The sequence below is a fragment of the Macaca thibetana genome, chromosome 8 (genome assembly GCF_024542745.1).
Source record: "Macaca thibetana thibetana isolate TM-01 chromosome 8, ASM2454274v1, whole genome shotgun sequence".
Taxonomy (NCBI): Eukaryota; Metazoa; Chordata; class Mammalia; order Primates; family Cercopithecidae; genus Macaca; species Macaca thibetana.
In genome coordinates, this window is record NC_065585.1 from 45,554,101 (window position 1) to 45,577,914 (window position 23,814).

Consider the following 23,814-nt stretch of genomic DNA (forward strand, 5'->3'; position numbering starts at 1 on the left):
GATTCATCTATTGCAAAGAGCTAAAATTTCAGCAATAATTAATTTGACAGTGATCAATTAATAACAGTCCTAACTGATTTGATGAAGACCGGTTCTGTAAATCTTCCCTATGACTGAGAAAAGTCAACAGTGAATCCTGAGTGAATAGAGCAAGGTAAATAAAGCAAAGCAGTGGGATACATACATCCTTCTGTTAGTCTGCCACCTGAAAACAACCCCAGTGCTTCCAGAGCATCTCACTATCAACTATAGTTTCAGCAAGATCTCATTTACCTGAGGAATAAGTTGCTGGGGCAAACTGTGTTATCAACTGGGCAGAAGTCTATGGAACAGACACACTTTCAAAGCCTGCCAGATGATAAACAGGACACTGGAGCATTCTATTACATCCTCCTTTTATCCAATCAAACTCAAAAACATTAAGAAATACTCATATGTGCTCTATAATCAAACAAACTGGAGAAGGATCTTGGGCAAGATATAATGCAGCAGATAGAAAAGAGATGAAAATTAAGGATCTCTAGATGAGATGACAATGATGGTGATGGCTTTTATTGAGCTCTTATTATATAACAATTCCTATGAAAAATACTTAAGAAATAGCTTCCCAACTAATCTCTACAGCAATCCCACTGGGGAGGACTGTTATTATCTCAATTTTGCAGATGATTAAATTGAAGCTCACATGAATTAAATTAACATGTCCAAGGCCACACAGAAAGTAAACACAGGAGATGGGATTTATTGCCGGACTCCAACTACAAAGCTCAAGTTCTTGACCACTGTGTTTTCTTTCTTACATGTCCCCCAAGACTTATATCCTGAGAAATCAACAAACAGACCTTATCTGCAACAATTCTCTCCATTCTCTCTTAACTCCCTTGATGCAAAAGAAAAGCATTTTTTTTTCCTTTAACATTTAAGTTCAGTGGTACATGTGCAGGATGTGCAGGTTTGTCACATAGGTAAATGTGTGCCATGGTGGTTTCCTGCACAGATCATCCCATCACCCAGGTATTAGGTGCAGCATCCATTAGCTATTCTTCCTGATATTATCTATCTCTCCATCCCTCCCCTCCCCCTCCCTCCATGGACCTCAGTGTGAGTAGTCCCCCAACCTGTGTCCATGTGTTCTCATCATTAAGCTCCCACTTAAAAGTGAGAATATGTGGTGTTTAGTTTTCTATTCTTGTGTTAACTTGCTGAGCACAATGGCTTTGAACTCCACCCTTGTTTGTCCCTGCAAAGGATGTGATCCTGTTACTTTTTATGGCTGCACACTATTCCATGGTGTACACTTACCACATTTTCTTTATCCAGTCTATCACTGATGGGCATTTAGGTTGATTCCATGTCTTTGCTATTGTGAATAGTGCTGCAATGAACATACACATGCATGTATCTTTATAACAGAAGGATTTATATTCCTTTGGGTATATAACCAGTAATGCAATTGCTGGGTCAAATGGTATTTCTGCCTCTAGGTCTCGGAAGAATCACCACACTGTCTCACACAATGGTTGAATTAATTTACACTCCCACTCAACAGTGAAAAAGCATTTCTTTTTTCTCCATAACCTTGCCAGAATCTGTTGTTTTTTGACTTTTTCATAATAGCCATTCTGACTGGTGTGAGATGGTATCTAATTGTGATTTTGATGTGCCTTTCTCTAACGATCAGTGATACTGAGCTATTTTTCATATTTCTTGACCACATGTATGTCTTCTTTTGAGAAACGTCTGTCCATGTCTTTGGCCCACTTTTTAATGGGGTTGTCTTGTAAATTTGGTTAAGTTCCTTATAGATTCTGGATATTAGACCTTTGTCAGATGGTTAATTTGCAAAATTTTTCTCCCATGTTGTAGACTGTCTGTTCATTCTGATGATAGTTTCTTTGGCTGTGCAGAAGCTCCTTAGTTTAATTAGATCCCATTTGTCAATTTTTGCTTTTGTTGCAGTTACTTTTGGCATCCTCGTCATGAAATCTTTGCCCATGCCAATGTCCTGAATGGTATTGCCTAGATTTTCTTCTAGGGTGTTTATAGTTTGGGGTTTTACATTTTAGTCTCTAATCCATCTTGAGTTAACTTCTGCATATGGTGTAAGGAAGGGGTACAGTTTCAATTTTCTACGTACAGCTAGCAAGCACTCCCAGCACCATTTACTAAAGAGTCCTTTCCATATTGCTTGTTGTTATCAAGTTTGTCAAAGATCCGATGGTTGTAGGTGTGCAGTCTCATTTCTCAGTTCTCTATTCTGTTTCATGGGTCTATGTGTTTGTTTTTGTACCAGTACCATGTTGTTTTGGATACTGTAGCCTTATAGTATAGTTTGAAGTCTGGTAGTGTGATGCTTCCAGCTTTGTTCTTTTTGCTTACAACGATCATGGCTATTCAGGCTCCTTTTTGGTTCCATTTGAATTTTAAAATAGTTTTTTTCTAACAAACAGAAAGGAATAGCATCAGTATCAACAAAAAGGACAACCATACCAAAACCCCATCTGTTGGTCACCAGCATCAAAGACGAAAGTTAGAAAAAACCACAAAGATGGGGAAAAACCAGGGCAGAAAAGCTGAAAATTCTAAAACACAGAGCGCCTCTTCTACTCCAAAGGATCACAGTTCCTTGGCAGCAACGGAACAAAGCAGGACGGAGAATGACTGACAAGCTGACAGAAGTAGGCTTCAGAAGATCGGTAATAAAAAACTTCTCTGAGATAAAAGGAGGATGTTCGAACCCATTGTGAGGAAGCTAAAAACCTTGAAAAACGATTAGATGAATGGCTAACTAGAATAAACAGTGGAGAGAAGACCTTAAATGACCTGATGGAGCTGAAAACCATGGAATGACAACTACATGACACATGCACAAGCTTCAGTAGCAGATTCAATCAAGTGGAAGAAAGAGTATCAGTGACTGAAGATCTAATTAATGAAATGAAGTGAGAAGAGAAGTTTAGAGAAAAAAGAGAAAAGAACAAAGCCTCCAAGAAACATGGGACTATGTGAACAGACCAAATTTACGTATGACTGGTGTACCTGAAAGTGACCAGGAGAATGGAACCTTGCTGGAAAACACTCTGCAGGATATTATCCAGGAGAACTTCCTTAACCTAGCAAAGGAGGCCAACATTCAAATTCAGGAAATACAGAGAACGCCACAAAGATACTCCTCGAGAAGAGCAACCCCAAGACACATAATTGTCAGATTCACCAAGGTTGAAATGAAGAAAAAAATGCTAAGGGCAGCCAGAGAGAAAGCTAAGATTACCCACAAAGGGAAGCCCATCAGACTAACAGCGGATCTCTCGGCAGAAACCCTACAAGACAGAAGAGAGTGGGGACAAATATTCAACATTCTTAAAGATACAAATTGTCAACACAGGATTTCATATCCAGTCAAACTGTTTTGTAAGTGAAGGAGAAATAAAATCCTTTACAGACAAGCAAATGCTGAGAGATTTTGTCACCACCAGGCCTGCCTTACAAGAACTCTTGTACGAAGCGCTAAACCTGGAAAGGAACAACCAGTACCAGTCACTGCAAAAACATGCCAAATTGTGAAGACCATTGAGGCTAGGAAGAAAGTGCATCAACTAATGAGCAAAATAACCAGCTAACACCATAATGACAGGATCAAATTCACACATAAAAATATTAACCTTAAATGTAAATGGGCTAAATGCCCCACTTAAAAGACACAGACTGGCAAATTGGATAAACAGTCAAGATCCATCAGTGTGCTGTATTCAGGAGACTCATCTCAAGTGCAGAGACACACACAGGCTCAAAATAAAGGGATGGAAGAAGATCTACCACACAAATGGAAAATTAAAAAAAAGCAGGGGTTGCAATCCTAGTCTCTGATAAAACAGACTTCAAACAAACAAAGATCAAAACAGACAAAGAAGGCCACTACATAACGGTAAAGGGATCAATTCAATAAGAAGAGCTAACTATCCTAAATATATATGCACCCAATGCAGGAGCACCCAGATTCATAAAGCAAGTCCTGAAGACCTACAAAGAGACTTAGACTCCAACACAATAATAATGGGAAACTTTTAACACCCCACTGTTAACAGTAGACAGATAAATGAGACAGAAGGTTAACAAGGATATCCAGGACTTGAATTCAGCTCTGCACCAAGCAGACCTAATAGACATCTACAGAACCCTCCACCCCAAATCAACAGAATATACATTCTTCTCAGCACCACATCACACTTATTCCAAAACTGACCACATACTTGGAAGTAAAGCACTCCTCAGCAAATGTGAAGGAACAGAAATCACAACAAACGCTCTCTCAGACCACAGTGCAATTAAACTAGAACTCAGGATTAAGAAACTCACTCAAAACCGCTCAACTACATGGAAACTGAACAACCTGCTCCTGAATGACTACTTGGTACATAACGAAATGAAGGCAGAAATAAAGATGTTCTTTGAAACAAATGACAACAAAGATACAACATACCAGAATCTCTGGGACACATTTAAATCACTGTGTAGACGGAAATTTACAGCACTAAATGCCCACAAGGGAAAGCAGGAAAGATCTAAACTGACACCCTAACATCACAATTAAAAGAACTAGAGAAGGAAGAGCAAACACATTCAAAAGCTAGCGGAAGGCAAGAAATAACTAACATCAGAGCAGAACTGAAGGAGACAGAGACACAAAACAACCCTTCAAAAATCAATGAATCCAGGAGCTGGTTTTTTGAAAAGATCAACAAAATTATCGACTGCTAGCAAGACTAAAGAAGAAGAAAAGAATGAAGAATCAAATAGATGCAATAAAAAATGATAAAGGGGATATCACCACCGACCCCACAGAAATACAAACTACCATCAGAGAATACTATAAATACTTCTATGCAAATAAACTAGGAAGTCTAGGAGAAATGGATAAATTCCTGGACACATACACTCTCCCAACACTAAACCAGGAAGTTGAATTGCTAAATAGACCAATAACAGTCTCTGAAATTGAGGCAATAATTAATAGCCTACCAACCAAAAAAAGTCCGGGACCAGACAGATTCACAGGTGAATTCTACCAGAGGTACAAAGAGGAGCGGGTACCATTCCTTCTGAAAGTATTCCAATCAATAGAAACAGAGGGAATCCTCTGTAACTCATTTTATGAGGCCAGCATCCTTCTGATACCAAAGCCTGGCAGAGACATAACAAACAAAAGAGAATTTAAGACCAATATCCCTGATGAACATGGATGCAAAAATCCTCAATAAAATACTGGCAAACCGAATCCAGCAGCACATCAAAAAGCTTATCCACCATGATCAAGTTGGCTTCATCCCTGGGATGCAAAGCTAGTTCAACATATGCAAACCAATAAAAGTAATCCATCATATAATCAGAACCAAAGACAAAAACCACATCATTATCTCTCTCAACAGATGCAGAAAAGGCCTTCCACAAAATTCAACAGCCCTTCATGCTAAAAACTCTCAACAAATTCGATATTGATGGAACGTTATCTCAAAATAATAAGAGCTATTTATGACAAACACACAGCCAGTATCATACTTAATGGGCAAAAACTGGAAGTGTTCCCTTTGAAAACTGGCACAAGAGAGGGATTCCCTCTCTCACCACTCCTGTTCAACATAGTATTGGATGTTCTGGCCAGGGCAATCAGGCAGGAGAAAGAAATAAAGAGTATTCAATTAGGAAAAGAGGAAGTCAAATTGTCCCTGTTTGCAGATGACATGATTGTACATTCAGAAAACTCCATCGTCTCAGCCCAAAATCTCCTTAAGCTGATAAGCAACCTCAGCAATGTCTCAGGACACAAAAGCAACGTGCAAAAATCAAAAGCATTCCTATATACCAATAACAGACAAACAGAGAGCCAAATCATGTGTGAACTCCCATTCACAATTGCTTCAAAGAGAATAAAATACCTAAGAATACAACATACAAGGGATGTGAAGGACCTCTTCAAGGAGAACTACAAACCACTGCTCAACAAAATAAAAGAGGATACAAACAAATGGAAGAACATTCCATACTCATGGATAGGAAGAATCAATATCGTGAAAATGGCCATACTGCCCAAGGTAATTTATAGATTCAATGCCAACCCCATTAAGCTACCAATGACTTTCTTCACAGAATTGGAAAAAACTACTTTAAAGTTCATATGGAACCAAAAAAGAGTCCACATGGCCAAGACAATCCTCAGCAAAAAGAACAAAGCTGGAGGCATCATGCTACCTGACTTCAAACTATACTACAAGGCTACAGTAACCAAAACAGCATGCTACTGGTACCAAAACAGAGAAACCAATGGAACAGAACAGAGGCCTCAGAAATAACACCACACATCTACAACTATCTGATCTTTGACAAACCTGACAAAAACAAGAAATGGGGAAAGGATTCCCTATTTAATAAATGGTGTTGGGAAAACTGCCTAGCCACATGTAGAAAGCTGAAACTGGATCCCTTCCTTACACCTTACACAAAAATTAAATCAAGATGTATTAAAGACTTAAATGTTAGACCTAAAAACCATAAAAACCCTGGAAGAAAACCTAGGCAATACCATTCAGGACATAGGCATGGGCAAGGATTTCATGAATAAAACACCAAAAGCAATGGCAACAAAAGCCAAAATAGACAAATAGGATCTAAGTAAACTAAAGAGCTTCTGCACAGCAAACACAACTACCATCAGAGTGAATAGGCAACGTATAGAATGGGAGAAAATTTTTGGAATCTACTCATCTGACAAATGGCTAATATCCAGAATCTACAACGAAGTGAAACAAATTTACAAGAAAAAAATCAAAGAACCCCATCAAATAGTGGGGAAAGGATATGAACAGACACTTCTCAAAGGAAGACATTTATGCAGCCAACAGACACATGAAAAAATGCTCATCAGCACTGGTCATCAGAGAAATGCAAATCAAAACCACAATGAGATACCATCTCACACCAGTTAGAATGGAGATCATTTAAAAGTCAGGAAACAACAGGTGCTGGAGAGGAAGTGGAGAAATAGGAACACTTTTACACTGTTGGTGGGCCTATAAACTAGTTCAACCATTGTGGAAGACAGTGTGGCAATTCCTCAAGGATCTAGAACTAGAAATACCATTTGACCAAGTGATTCCATTACTGGATATATACTGAAAAGATTATAAATCATGCTACTATAAAGACACATGAACACATATGTTTATTGTGGCACTATGCACAATAGCAAAGACTTGGAACCAACCCAAATGTCCATCAATGACAGACTGGATTAGGAAAATGTGGCACATATATACCATGGAATACTATGCAGCCATAAAAAAGGATGAGTTCATGTCCTTTGCAGCAACACGGATGAAGCTGGAAACCATCATTCTGAGCAAACTATCGCAAGGACAGAAAACCAGACCCTGCATGTTCTCACTTATAGGTGGGAATTGAACAATGAGAACACTTGGACACAGGGTGGGGAACATCACACACTGGGGCCTGTTATGGGGTGGGGGTATGGGGGAGGGATAGCATTAGGAGAAATACCTTATGTAAATGACGAGTTAATGGGTGCAGCAAACCAACACAGCACATGTATATACATGTAATAAAGCTGCACGTTGGGCACATGTACCCTAGAACTTAAAGTATAAAAAAAATATATTTTTTTTCTAATTCTGGGAAGAGTGTCAATGGTAGTTTAATGGGAATAGCATTGAAACTATTAACTACTTTGGGCAGTATGGCCATTTTCACAATATTGATTTTTCCCATCCACAAGCATGGACTGTTTCTTCATTTGTTGAAAAGCACTTTACTTCCAAAGCTGTGCAAAATAATTGCTCTGTGGTTTAGGGTTTACTGGCCCATCTTTTCCCTCTTCCCACAAAGCCACCACTCAAATTTAACATGCATTTGATTAATCTGATTCAGAATCAGCCTTATATTAAAAGTCAGGCCACAACAGAAAAATAGGGGACAGAAAGCAAGACTCATTAAGAAAGATTAGACAAGTTGGCAAGATGGGATGACTCAGGTATTAGACACTGCTATGTTGAATCTTCCTCTTCTATAAATGTTTTGTGCCCTTGACAGTGAGTTAAGTGCATAGATATAAACTGTTGACTGACCCAGTCTAAGAATTTTCTAAAGGGTGGATGGCAAATAAGTGAACAGCTCTGAGGCCTTAACTTGGCTTTCTAGCAAGGATTCCATCAGAAAAATCATCTGGATTTAAGAAAAGAAGTTATCAGGAAGAAATTTAAGAAACAGGAAGCTATACTGTTTTAAGAAAACAGATACCCTGTTTTAAGAAACAGGAAGTTAGGCTTTCCTCATCCAATGGAAAACTGCTTAATATGGCATCAAGCTTATACCCTCTCCCATTCCTGTCAAACTCAGAGGATACTTGAGGTTTTCTGGTTGTGTCCACTGAAAAGAGAAGTGGGGGAGTGCAAGAAGGCTCACGGAGGGAAGCAGGAGCCTGAGCAGAGTTTCACTCTCACGTGGGCTAATGAATGATAATTAAATAACACAATTTCTGAAGTACCTGACAGTTCTAAGAGTCTCTGATTCTGTAAGAGGACCTCAGTATGATCAGTTTTTGCTTATAAAGTTAAACAGAGTAAGGGATTGGAAGCATACTGGGTGAAATTAACTACTCGAACTAGAACTTCCAGTACAGTGTTGAATAGAAGTGATGTAAGCAGACATTCTTGTCTTATTGTTGATTTCAGGGGAAAGTATCTTAGTCTTTTATCATCAACTATGATGATAATTGTGAGTTTGTAATAACTGTAATTTATCAAGTTGAATAAGCTCCCTTCTATTCCTAGTTTGTTGCATGTTTTTATTATGAAAGGGTACTGATTTCATCAAAAATATTTTTCATTTATTGAGATAATCATATGACTTAAAAAATTCTACTGATATAGTGCTTTACATTAATAGATTTTCAGATGTCAAACCAACCTTGCACTTCTGGGTAATCCCATGTGGCCATAGTGTGTAATTCTTTCTATGTTGCTGGATTTTGTTTGCTAGCATTTTGTTGAGAATTGTTGCATCCATATTCTCCAGAGATATTAGTCTGCAGTTTTAATTTCTTATGTTTTATTGAATGCCACTTCAAATCCTTTGCCAAAAAAAGACTAAGCATAACAAATTTCATTAAAAACCATTTCTTCTATGTCATCCCATTCATTCAAGTCTATAAACTTTGGTTCCCGACTGCCCATGATTAAATACACACTTCTCAGTGTATCTTCCATTATTTCCCTGCACAGTTCCTTCACTCTAGAAAGATTAATTTTTTTCACTGTCTTACCAAAAAAATCCTAATGCTTAGAAAACTCCATGTCTTTATTCATGCTATTTCTCCATGTTGAAATTATTTTTTATTGATGGCAAATTTAATGTATACCCCCCTACTGCTTCTCTTCTCTAACAACCAACATCCTTAATCTAAATGAAGTTTAGGCTTGTAAGAAAGATTAAATCAGTTACAGAAAATGTAAAGCTACATAATCTCTGCACATGAGTAGATGTATTTATATTTTAAGGTAGTTCCAAATATTTATTATTGTCTGTCTTCCCTACTAAATATATGCGCATTAGACCTGAAAGCAGAAATGTTACCTCTTTTGTTTAATGCTGTCACCCTAGTATCCATAATAGTATTTGACCAAAGGAAGCATTCAATATTTATTGAATAAATAAATAGGCTACTCTTTTCTATGTATTCCACTTCTCCATAAAGCTAGATCATTGATCACCTGGCCTAAAGCTTTCTCTTTCTTCCCCAGACTCATAAGTCTAATTTTCCATAGAGTGTATTTAACACTTTTCATATACTGCTCTGTGTTCTTAGTTATCACTCCATTTGTCTATGCTTTACTTCCCAACCAGATTATAAAAGCCTAGAGGGCAGAGACCATAGTGTATTTATTTTTCAAAACTCTGTCACACTGTAGACAGTGTATCTGGCATATAGTAAGCTCTCAATGAACAATGCCTAGTAAGACTAGCATAGACAGTTTACTAGAGCCTCAGGAAAACTTAATGCATTTACTGGATTTCTAGTAAAGAAATCTATAGGGATAAACATCATCATGGCTGAAAATTTTAAAATTTTATTGTCTTCTTGATGTCTTACATCTACTTTGAGGCAACTGTGATGTTTTCCTGTCTCAGCACAAGCTTGTTTATCAGGAGATAAAATTAGTACACTAATTTTAACATTGACAAGGCCTAACTAAAATTGTGATAGATGTGAGAGTTCACTGTACCTAAGAAATCCTTCCCTTGGAGAAGATAGGCAGTAAAATACTTAATATCTTTTCCAGGCCTAGATTTTAAGAAATTTGAGGTATTCTGTCACAGCCCCTCTTGTCCATTTAAGGCTCTGCTTGAATCCATATTTTATTGGAGCCTGTGTTTATTGCCTGGTTACAAGTAGTATATCCAGGTGCCTCTGATAGGAAACAAAATACTCAGCATAGCAACACCAATGGGAGGTCACCCTATGCACACTGTCCAAAATTCCCATCTCGTTTCCTAAATATAGAAATATGTAGCCTCTGATCTGGCCTTTTCCATTCATGACTACCTCAAGAAAGAAAGCAGCAAGACAGACCAGAAAATCAACATACTCCCTCACGCTAGTCTCAGTTTCCTCTCCAAAACCCCCTTTACCCACATACATTTTGGGTATTCATTTCCTCTATAAGCCTCATCTTACCTGAAATTCTATTCCAGAAGACATCTGTTATTATGCCACCACACACTTAAAGTCCCTTTCCTTCTTCTTTACCTTCAAGTTCCTACTTCTAATTATTTCTGACAGTCCTTAGTTTGGTCAAGAATGTCTTGAATTTTTCACTTTCTACTAAAAGACAAGAATTTCTATTCCTAAAATGAAGCACAACTACAAAACAGATGATTTCTAAGTTAAAACAGTAATAATACCACCCCAAACAACCTCTACCATCACTTCATATGGCATAAGCTCAATGACAGTTCATAGCAAAAAAGCCCAATGCATTATTCTGTTTTATAAAAAAATTTTTTAATATCCAAGTAGATTATATTAGCCAGACAACATTTTTCTATACTATTATACTTTTTAATGTAGTAAATAATAATACTTAATATTTTAGAATGATAGAATAAAGATACTGGTCAATTTACTAACTTATATTAATAGAAGAACACATTATTTTATTGATACCTAGATTTTCTCTAACATTGTTTACATCAACCTCAAATCAGAATCTTCTCTCATCTGGCTCTTTTATGCCAAGTGTGCAGTAGGTCTAGAGAACTAACAGTCCCAGAACCGAGAAGGCAGAAAAAGAACTTTAGGAAAAATGGCTCTCGGGGGGAAAGCAGAGGTGATGCTATCTGATACGTTTTACAGTGCGAAAAATTAAATTGCGAGGAATTATGGTAGAGCCACTGATAGGAATGGGGTGTGGGTTAGCGACAGGGAAGACACAGAGATTTTTAAAAAAACAAGTAAATAGAAATTGTGGCAATGAGTAACTTCAATAAAAACAAAAAAGTATAATGACAGGAAATATTATCACACTACATTAACTCACTAAGCAATGAACAATATTTATATCATCTTTATAATGAAAACAATTAAGATTGACAAAAAAGAATATGATATAAGAATACCGGGAAGATGGAAGTGTAGAAAGGAAGTGCAAAAGAGATAGAATCCTTATTTACAACAAATAGCAAGTGAATATGGTAACAGTGAATTAAGAGATGATAGTCCATTCAGGTTATTTAGAAATATGGAGATAAATACTTGAAGAAACAGCTTATAAAGAGTAGCTGACTATCAGGAAGGATGAGGTGGGGGTATCAGGGATTGTGCTACTTTGATGTATTTCATTAGCAAATTTTGGTTGTTAAAATTCATTTACTAATTTGATAAAAATAAAGCCATATTATAATAAATAAACTAATGGCCTTTTTGAGACTAAGACTATCTTGTAAGAAGGTGAAGAACCTTCTGAAGGGTAAACCAATTGTGTCAACCACAGTCCTGTTAAACACTGGTTTAGAAATCAAGGCTGAGTAGTGGAGCTTTGTTTTGGGAGTGAACTTACAATTGTAAATTTGGCTTTGGCTGTTAAGGTATCCAAAAGGTGGACTCTCACCTCATATAAAAGGCAGAGAACTAACATGTAAGAATCCCAAATAATGTGCCTGTTGTACTAGTTCTCTAGATACAGATGTCATGGAGACATGAAATATAGAATGGGATGGTGAACTATTGCAGCGAGCTAGATAAGGAAGGACATGTACTTTGTAATATGGAATGCATTTTGTTTTTGAATATTAAATTCCTGTTTCTTTTATGTAATTTCTCAGCCTGTCATAACACAGGTTGAGTATCCTTAATCCGAAAATTCAAAATCCAAAATGCTCCAAAATCTGAAATTTTTTGAGTATTAACATGACATGACCCTCAAAGAAATGCTCAGTGAAGCATTTCGAATTTTGTGTTTTCAGATAAGGGACTCAACCTGTACGTACAGAGAAACAAGGTTCATTTAAAGGCAGAAACTAAATATTCTGGGAGCTAGAAATCATGGAAATTATAGTATTTGAAAGGGACAGTGAAAATCTAATAATACAAATACAGGTCCATTGGTCTAGTGGTCTCACCCCATCTAAAACACATTTTTCAGAGCAACAATATTGGAAAATTTTTGTTTAATGTGGGACAGAATTTTCCTAATCCATCATCCAGTCATTTTGGCTGTGAACTGGTACATTTCATTATGTGTTAGCTGTCATTTTAATTAAAATTAATATTAAATATTGGTTCTGGCAAGAATCCTCAGATTACCCTATGGTTTTCACTTCTAGTTCCAAAGATATGTTCATTTTTTCCCCTTTGTTTATTGAATAGATGTTTCCTCCACTAATACATAATCCCACTATCATATTATACTTTTTTTTTTTTGAGACAGGGTCTCACTTTGTTACCTGGTTGGAGTGCAACGGTGTCATCTCGGCTCACTGCAGCCTCCACCTCCCAGGTTCAAGTGGTCCTCCTGCCTCAGTCCCCAAGTAGCAGAGACTAAAGGCATGTGCCACCATGTCTGCCTAATTTGTGTGTGTGTGTGTGTGTGGTTTTTTTTTTTTCTTGCTGTTGTTGTAGAGATGTAGTTTTGCCATGTTGTCCAGGCTGGTCTTGAACTCCTATGCTCAAACGATCTGCCCGCACCTTGGCCTCCCAAGTGATATTATTCTTGATTATTCTTGAATAATGTTTAATCTTCCTTTTATTTTTTTTTTTTTTGAGACAGGGTCTCTTGCTCTGTCACCCATGCTGGAGTGGAGTGGCACCACCACAGCTCACTTCACCCTCGACCTCTGGGGCTCAAGTGATCCTCCCACCTCAGCCTCCCGAGTAGCTGGGACTACAGGCACACACTACCACAAGCAACTAATTTTTAATTTTTTTTTTTGTAGAGATGGGGGTCTCACGATGCTGCCCAGGCTGATCGTGAACTCCTGGGCTCAAGCAATCCACCCACCTCAGCCTCCCAGTGTTGGGCTTACAGGTGTGAGCCACTATGCTCCCAGCCAAAATTAATCTTTCAAATAAATATTGCAAAAGGTTGTCTGAAAACGTTAACACCTTCAAAAAACATACTATATTAGGCCAGGTGTGGTGACTCACGCCTGTAATCCCAGCAGTTTGGGAAGCCAAGGCAGATGGATCCCTTGAGGCCAGGAGTTCAAGACCAGCCTGGGCAATATGGTGAAACCCCATCTTTACTAAACAAAAAAAAAAAAAAAAAAAAGAAAAGAAAGGAAAAGAAAAAAAAACATGTGTAACATCAAATATACATAATTTCTTCTTATAGAAGTATATTGTATCAATATAGTATCAGATGGTGGATTTAGAACATATTTGACATTTACTGGTCTACAATTCACAGGGTGCCTTCTAGAAAACCTGATAAATGGGATTCTCATTATTAATGCATAATTCCTATGCAATAGTATTTGTTTATAATGTCAGGATTATATTATATGTACTAACATATGTATCTTCCTCCATTTTCCCAATAAGTTAGCCAGGTTTAATTTTCCTATTTTTCTTTTCAAAAAGAATTTTTTAAAAAATTGTTGGCTGCGCACAGTAGCTCACGCCTGTAATCTCAGCACTTTGGGAGCCGAGGGGGCCAGATCACCTGAGGTCGGGAGTTCAAGACAAACCTGGCCAACATTGTGAAATCACGTCTCTACTAAAAATACAAAAATTAGTTGGGTATGGTGACACGCGCCTGTAATCCCAGCTACTTGGAACTCTGAGGCAGGAGAATCGCTTGAACCCTGGAGGTGGAGGTTGCAGTGAGCCAAGATGGCACTCCGGCCTGGGCAACAGAGTGAGACTCCGTGTCAAAAAAAAAAAAAAGAAAGAAAGGCCAGGCACGGTGGCTTATGCCTGTAATCCCAGTACTTTGGGAGGCCGAGGAGGGTGGATTATGAGGTCACAAGTTGGAGACCAGGCTGGCCAACATGGTAGAACCCTGTCTCTACTAAAAATACAAAAAAATTAGCTGGGCGTGGTAGCAGGCACGTATAATCCCAGCTACTTGGGAGGCTGAGGCAGGAGTATCATTTGAACCTGGGAGGTGGAGGTTACAGTGAGCTGAGATTGTACCACTGCACTCCAGCCCAGGCAACAATGCAGGACTCTGTCTCAAAAAAAAAAAAAAAAAATTTTGTGGTAGTGTGGTTGTGAAACCACACTAAAGGCAGTCAACCAGCCCTTTCAAAATATACCCTTGACTTATTACAGAGTATTCTATGTAACTAAAATATCTTTATATTCATAGACTATCAAATATGAGTTCTGCGAATAATTCAAAAATTGAATCATATTCTTCCAGTGCACTGTAGGTCTTTTCTAAAATACTGAACTTTTTACAGATATGTCCCACCAGGGTTGGGAAAAAGTCCAAACAGTCCTTTCTTATTATATAGCCTGTATTTTTAATTGTGATATATATACATAACATAAAATTTACCATTTTAACCATTTAAAAACATTCATGTCATCTGTACTTGTAACATGATCTCTAAGGAGAAACACACAGCCATAGATACCTTTTTAAAGCAGAAGAAAACAATGCCTATCCAGTTTATGGAACTGCCAGTAATGATTCAACATTCAGGGAGGGATAGTCAGTAACTCCCAGTATCCCTTTATTTACTGAAATTGATCCCCTTACGAGGCATTAAAAGTATGTAAATAGTTAATAACCAATTTGCTAAGTTATACGAATTCCTAAAACAATCAGTGATCTGAGAGTTAGATTTCTTTGATAGGAGACATTCACAAAATTAGCACAAATAATATAGGAATGTAATTTACTTTTATCCAACTCAACGTGCTTCAGAGGCCTCATCGAAAATGCATGGGGAAGTATTTTTTAATTTGCTTATTTTGATGTCATATAATTACATTTTTATGGATTCCCTCATGTATATTTAAAAAGTTAATATTGTGGAGAATATGTAGTTCTAAAGTCCTTTTACAATAGATAGTGAATAAATAGATATCATGGCTAGTAAAGGATGATTACATTAGAAAATCTCCATTTACAAAAGATAAAAGATTTATCATTTAAAAAAAATTTTTTTTAAATAAAGAAGACTGAAAGAATAATGTCGCAGTTGAAAGACCTAAATTCCTCTTCATTTCCTACCTTCTTACTAAACAGAACTTAAAGCCTTCTTTACAACTCATGACAAAAATAAAAGCAACATCTTTTTCATATATAAACAGTTTGTTCACCTGAGTATTTACAAAATATTTATTCTAAGTGCAGAATGTTAGAGAAATGTGGAAACAAAATGCGAAGAAAATATATCTTGAGAAGAATCTAACAAATAGCTTTCTTTGTTTCTTGCTGACACACTTTGTGGTTACAATACAGGCTTCCAACGAACACCGGATCAAAATTAAAATTCTAGGCAGGCATTCAATTTTTATGATTGTGTCCATTCATTTCCCACTGAGCATGGGAAACGAATGCTTTACAAGTTATTTATTGAAGATATTCCCATAGTACTCTTAGAAAGTTCACTTCCAAAAGAGGCCTTATTACTGTAATGTATCCGAGTAAATGAAAGCTATACCAGGATTCTCACATCATACTTTATAATTTCAGCAGGGCAATAAAATTATGTATATAACAGAGGTTCCTCTGAGGTCAGTCCACAGCAATTTTGCAAAGGTACATGATAAATAAGAGGAATAGAGACCAAATTTCTAAAATCAAGAATAACAATCCAAAATGATTTATGACTATATTTTGAATAAAGTTAAATACAGAATAATTAAGCAGAAAGCAGTCAGCTTAATTACAGTTTTCCTGCAGTGAATGTAAAGTTGGAACAAGTGCAGTAAGCCTGATCAAAATCAGGTAACAGTTACCTCTGCAGCCTTGTTTGATGGTTCCAGTCCAGTCATATTTGCTACTATTAACTGATGTAAGAGTTGAACTTGAGCCACACTTAGGAAGAAGTCCAGGTTTGTGGTTATATTCACTTCTAAGGAATGGCCACACACTAAAATCTCCTGAAGCAAAAAAGGTAGAATACAGATAAAGAAACATGATAGCTTTCAGATGATAATTTATCATTCTTACTTATTTGACCTTCACTACTTTGGTGACGTTTCCTAGGACTCAAGTTCATACATTAAGGTGAAGAGCAAAAATGGTGAGCACAGTCACTTGGACAGAATTTAATAGATAAATTTCATATTTATGAGGGCCTGCTGTGTGTTGGGACTTGTGCTAGATATACACAACTAACAATAAGAAGTCTTCACCTTTTCATACCTATTTGACTTTTCCATACCTCAAACTATTATTATTGTTTTCAATATGTAGCGACAATGTATTTGTGTAGCATAATCTTGTTCATGAATTCAAACAAACAAATATTTACTAAGAATCCCCTAAGTACTAGGTACCACAGTAGAGTCCTAGGAATATCACAAAGAATAATGTTGGCCTTGAACAGCAACCTGCTCTTGAGGAGGTTATAATCTAGTTGGGCAGACAGATGTAAACAGACAATTGTAGGCAGGCAATTATAATTGCTAAGAGCCACAGTATGAATATTCTCCAAAGGACATACTCTAAATGATTTATAAAAAAACACAGTGTTGAAGATAGCTAGACTAATTTATTTCACTTCTTTAAACTGCTAAAATCTTGGCAGCATTGGGTAGATGTCCATAACTTAATTGGTGCTGTTCTGCAAAACCGAGGCACTTGAACATTTATCACTGGAAAACTGTTCAGACAAGGAAAACAGAACAAACCAAAAAACTAATCCAGTAGCTTCACTTAATAAGGAGACTATAACTAGTCCAAATGCAAATGCGTCAGCTTAGAGCAGCTTTTAATAAAGCCATAAAGAACAGCATGTCTGAAACAATTATTCTTTTTTTTTTTGGTTAAATAACATTTTCCTCTACAAGTTCTCTGTATTAATTCACTCTAGTTAGAATTCTTGTTCTATTCCTCAAGTATTGACAAAAAGGGAAAAAAGTATACCAATTCAGGATTTTAAAAAAACAGTCGCCATAACATTACCCAAGAGCATAAAAATTTGTACCAAAAATATCTTGGCTCTATTGGTGGCATACATCCTGTGAAAACTTGCAAAAAATTGATCTTACACTAGGAGATTAAATAGTATCAATGCAATTGGTAGAATCAGCAGCTAATAACATAAAAACAAGGATAATTTTCATTTTTATAGAACTTACAGCTTTTCAGATTCCTCTTATAATTATTTTTTCTATTGATCGGTTTGAACCTTATAACAATCTAGAGGGCAACAAGAGTTGCTATATATGAGGCAACTAAGGTATGCATAAGAAAACTGTTGGAACAAAGAATTTAAACGAATGACTTAGGAGGATAACCTTTAGTATAAAGCTGAGTTTGGCCTAGAACTAGGTTTCCTGACCTTTAGCTTCCTGCCTCTTTCACCTGGGAATGAGGAAGTTTCTAGTAATGCCTTCAAATCATGCCTTTAAATGACTTTGAAGATGACTTAATTAAGATAGGATGATATTTCATCAACACTTGGATATATTCTTATCTTTGTTTCTGAATTCAATGACAAGCATTTGGGAATCCAAGTAAAGAATATTTTTGGAGGAAAAAAATCTTAATAATTTAAAAGGATTATGATATCCCATTTTTGTGAGTCAAATACACACAGGAAATAGAAGCATTTCTTAAATGTGATTTCAATATGTGAGTCTTAATTCGTATTTTCATAGCAGCATTGGTATGAAAAAGGGCATGTCATAAGGAGTTTCATGTATTCTAAACCAACAGTGTTACTAAGCAGCTATAAGATATTAGTAGATTTATTTAATCTTTATACCCCTTTAGTGGATATACAAAAAATTAGTATTATATATCTAAATTTTCCAAACATTTTATAATAACTGACTTACAATTCTGTGAATGAGCAAAAAGTTTATATTGTGTTTAGCATAAAAAGTTCTACGAAGAATTGTTTTAGTTATAATGAATAAGATTATTATTACATTTCTTTTTTTTCATTTAAAAAAAATTTTTTTTTATCATACTTTAAGTTATAGGGTCCACGTGCACAACATGCAGGTTTGTTACATATGTATACATGTGCCATGCTGGTGTGCTGCACCCATTAACTCGTCATTTACATTAGGTATATCTCCTAATGCTATCCCTCCCTACTCCCCCCACCCCACGACAGACCCCAGTGTGTGATGTTCCCCTTCCTGTGTCCAAGTGTTCTCACTGTTTAATTCCCACCTATGAGTGAGAACATGAGGTGTTTGGTTTTCTGTCCTTGTGATTGATTGCTGAGAATGATGATTTCCAGCTTCTTCCATGTCCCTACAAAGGACATGAACTCATCCTTTTTTATGGCTGCATAGTATTTCATGGTGTATATGTGCCACATTTTCTTATTCCAGTCTGTCATTGATGGACATTTGGGTTGGTTCCAAGTCTTTGCTATTGTGAATAGTGCCGCAATAAACATACGTGTGCATGTGTCTTTATAGCAGCATGATTTATAATCCTTTGGGTATATACCCAGTAATGGGATCGATGGGTCAAATGGTATTTCTAGTTCTAGATCCTTGAGGAATTGCCACACTGTCTTCCACAATGGTTGAACTAGTTTACAGTCCCACAAACAGTGTAAAAGCGTTCCTATTTCTCCACATCCTCTCCAGCACCCATTGTTTCCTGACTTTCTAATAATCGCCATTCTAACTGGCGTGAGATGGTATCTCACTGTGGTTTTGATTTGCATTTCTCTGATGACCAGTGCTGATGAGCATTTTTTCATGTGTCTGTTGGCTGCATAAATGTCTTCTTTTGAGAAGTGTCTGTTCATATCCTTTTCCCACTTTTTGATGGGGTTGTTTGTTCTTTCTTTCTACAAAGAGCTAAATTTGTTTGAGCTCTTTGTAGGTTTTGGATATTAGCCCTTTGTCAGATGAGTAGATTGCAAAAATTTTCTCCCATTCTGTAGGTTGCCTGTTCACTCTGATGGTAGTTTCTTTTGCTGTGCAGAAACTCTTTAGTTTACTTAGATCCCATTTGTCAATGTTGGCTTGTTGTGCCATTGCTTTTGGTGTTTTAGACATGAAGTCCTTGCCCATGCCTATGTCCTGAATGGTATTGCCTAGGTTTTCTTCTAGGGTTTTTATAGTTTTAGGTCTAACATTTAAGTCTCTAATCCATCTTGATTTAATTTTTGGATAAGGATTAAGGAAGGGATCCAGTTTCAGCTTTCTACATGTGGCTAGGCAGTTTTCCCAACACCATTTATTAAATAGGGAATCCTTTCCCCATTTCTTGTTTTTGTCAGGTTTGTCAAAGATCAGATGGTTGTAGATGTGTGGTGTTATTTTTGAGGGCTCTATTCTGTTCCATTGGTCTATCTCTCTGTTTTGGTACCAGTAGCATGCTGTTTTGGTTACTGTAGCCTTGTAGTATAGTTTGAAATCAGGTAGTGTGATGCCTCCAGCTTTGTTCTTTTTTCTTAGAATTCCCTTGGCAATGTGGGCTCTTTTTTGGTTCCATATGAACTTTAAAGTAGTTTTTTCCCCAATTCTGTGGACTAAGTCATTGGTAGCTTAATGGGGATGGCATTGAATCTATAAATTACTTTGGGCAGTATGGACATTTTCATGCTGTTGATTCTTCCTACCCATCAGCATGGAAAGTCCTTTCATTTGTTTGTGTCCTCTTTTGTTTCATTGACCAGTGGTTTGTACTTCTCTTTGAAGAGGTCCTTCACATCCCTTATATGTTGGATTCCTAGGTATTTTATTCTCTTTGAAGCAATTGTGAATGTGAGTTTACTCATGATTTGGCTCTCTGTTTGTCTGTTATTGGTGTATAAGAATGTTTGTGATTTTTGCACATTGATTTTGTATCCTGAGACTTTGCTGAAGTTGCTTATCAGCTTAACGAGATTTTGGGCTGAGATGATGGGGTTTTCTAAATATACAATCCTGTCATCTGCAAACGGGACAATTTGACTTCCTCTTTTCCTAATTGAATACCCTTTATTTCTTTCTCCTGCCTGACTGCCCTGGCCAGAACTTCCAACACTATGTTGAATAGGTATGGTGAGAGAGGGAATCCCTCTCTTGTGCCAGTTTTCAAAGGGAACGCTTCCAGTTTTTGCCCATTAAGTATGATATTGGCTGTGGGTTTGTCATAAATAGCTCTTATTATTTTGAGATACGTTCCATCAATACTGAATTTATTGACAGTTTTTAGCATGAAGGGCTGTTGAATTTTGTCGAAAGCCTTTTCTGCATCTATTGAGATAATCATGTGGTTTTTGTATTTGGTTTTGTTTATATGCTGGATTATGTTTATTGATTTGCATATGTTGGACCAGCCTTGCATCCCAGGGATGAAGCCCACTTGATCATGGTGGATAAGCTTTTTGATGTGCTGCTGGATTTGGTTTGCCAGTATTTGAGGATTTTCGCATCCAGGTTCATCAGGGATATTGATCTAATATTCTCTTTTTTTTGTTATGTCTCTGCCAGGCTTTGGTATCAGGATAATGTTGGCCTTATAACATGAGTTAGGGAGGATTCCCTCTTTTCGTATTGATTGGAACAGTCTCAGAAGGAATGGTACCAGCTCCTCCTCGTACCTCTCGTGGAACTCGGCTGTGAATCCATCTGGTCCTGGACTTCTTTTGGTTGGTGGGCTATTAATTATTGCCTCAATTTCAGAGCCTATTGGTCTATTCAGGGATTCAACTTCTTCCTGGTTTAGTCTTGGGAGAATGCATGTGTCCAGAAATTTATCCATTTCTTCTAGACTTTCTAGTTTATTTGCACAGAGGTGTTTGTAGTATTCTCTGACGGTAGGTTATATTTCTGTGGGGTCGATGGTGATATTCCTTTTATCATTTTTTATTGCGTATATTTGATTCTTCTCTCTTTTCTTCTTTACTAATCTTGCTAGCGGTCTATCAATTTTGTTGATCTTTTCAAAAACCAGCTCCTAGATTCATTGATTTTTTGAAGGCTTTTTTTGTGTCTCTCCTTCAGTTCTGCTCTGATCTTAGTTTCTTGTCTTTTGCTAGCTTTCAGATTTGTTTGCTCTTGCTTCTCTAGTTCTTTCAATTGTGATTTTAGGGTGTCAATTTTAGATCTTTCCTGCTTTCTCTTGTGGGCATTTATTGTTATAAATTTCCCTCTACACAATGCTTTGTATGTGTCCCAGAGATTTTGGTATGTTGTATCTTTGTTGTCATTGGTTTCAAAGAACATCTTTATTTCTGCCTTCATTTCGTTATATACCCAGTAATCATTCAGGAGCAGGTTGTTCAGTTTCCATGTAGTTGAGCGGTTTTGATTGAGTTTCTTAATCCTGAGTTCCAGTTTGATTGCACTGTGGTCTGAGAGACAGTTTGTTATAATTTCTCTTCTTTTACATTTGCTGAGGAGTGCTTTACTTCCAAGTATTCGGTGAATTTTGGAATAAGTGCGATGTGTGCTGAGAAGAATGTATATTCTGTTGATTTGGGGTGGAGAGTTCTGTAGATGTCTATTCGGTCCACTTGGTGCAGAGTTGAGTTCAATCCCTGGATATCCTTGTTAACTTTCTGTCTCATTGATCTGTCTAATGTTGACAGTGGGGTATTAAAGTCTCTCATTTTTATTGTGTGGATGTCTAAATCTCTTTGTAAGTCTCTAAAGACTTGCCTTATGAATCTGGGTGCTCCTGTATTGGGTGCATATATATTTAGGATAGTTAGGTCTTCTTATTGAATCGATCCCTTTACCATTATGTAATGGCCTTCTTTGTCTCTTTTGATCTTTGATGGTTTAAAGTCTGTTTTACCAGAGACTAGGATTGCAACCCCTGCCTTTATTTGTTTTCTATTTGCTTGGTAGGTCTTCCTCCATCCCTTTGTTTTGAGCCTTTGTGTGTCTCTGCATGTGAAATGGGTCTCCTGAATAAAGCACACTGATGGTTCTTGCTCCTTATCCAATTTGCCAGTCTGTGTCTTTTAATTGGAGCATTTAGCTCATGTACATTTAAGGTTAATATTGTTACATGTGAAACTGATCCTGTCATTATGATGTTAGCTGGTTATTTCGCATGTTAGTTGATGCAGTTTCCTCCTAGCATCGATGGACCTTATATTTTGGCATGGTTTTGCAGTGGCTGGTATCGGTTGTTCCTTTCCAAGTTTAGTGCTTCCTTCAAGAGCTCTTGTAGGGCAGGCCGGGTGGTGGCAACATCTCTCAGATTTGCTTGTCTGTAAAGGATTTTATTTCTCCTTCACTTATGAAATTTAGTTTGACTGGATATGAAATTCTGGGTTGAAAATTCTTTTCTTTAAGAATGTTGAATATCGGCCCCCACTCTCTTCTGGCTTGTAGAGTTCCTGCCGAGAGATCTGCTGTTAGTCCGATGGGCTTCCCTTTGTGGATAACCCAACCTTTCTCTCTGGCTGCCCTTAACATTTTTCCCTCATTTCAACTTTAGTGAATCTGACAATTATGTGTCTGGGAGTTGCTCTTCTCAAGGAGTATCTTTGTGGTGTTCTCTGTATTTCCTGAATTTGAATGTTGGCCTGCCTTGCTAGGTTGAGGAAGTTCTCCTGGATAATATCCTGCAGAGTGTTTTCCAGCAAGGTTCCATTCTCCTGGTCACTTTCAGGTACACCAGTCATACGTAAATTTGGTCTGTTCACATAGTCCCATGTTTCTTGGAGGCTTTGTTCTTTTCTCTTTTTTCTCTAAACTTCTCTTCTCACTTCATTTCATTAATTTGATCTTCAATCACTGATACGCTTTCTTCCACCTGATTGAATCTGCTACTGAAGCTTGTGCATGTGTCATGTAGTTGTCATGCCATGGTTTTCAGCTCCATCAGGTCATTTAAGGTCTTCTCTCCACTGTTTATTCTAGTTAGCCATTCATCTAATCGTTTTTCAAGGTTTTTAGCTTCCTCACAATGGGTTCGAACATCCTCCTTTTACCTCAGAGAAGTTTTTATTACCGATTTTCTGAAGCCTACTTCTGTCACCTTGTTAAAGTCATTCTCCGTCCTGCTTTGTTCCGTTGCTGCCAAGGAACTGTGATCCTTTGGAGTAGAAGAGGCACTCTGTGTTTTAGAATTTTCAGCTTTTCTGCCCTGGTTTTTCCCCATCTTTGTGGTTTTTTCTAACTTTCGTCTTTGATGCTGGTGACCAACAGAT

The 23,814-nt window shown here is 37.2% G+C and overlaps 1 protein-coding gene across 8 annotated transcripts in view; it reads right to left on the reverse strand.

Annotated features, from left to right (window-relative positions):
* The window catches only part of VPS13B (vacuolar protein sorting 13 homolog B), an 859,202-nt gene that overhangs the window by 273,836 nt on the left and 561,552 nt on the right, over positions 1-23,814 (reverse strand). For all 8 annotated transcript variants that reach the window (XM_050801187.1, XM_050801183.1, XM_050801189.1 and 5 more), the window contains one exon: positions 16,481-16,624. In XM_050801187.1, the coding sequence (XP_050657144.1) occupies positions 16,481-16,624 (144 nt within the window). The remainder of the gene's footprint in view (positions 1-16,480; positions 16,625-23,814) is intronic.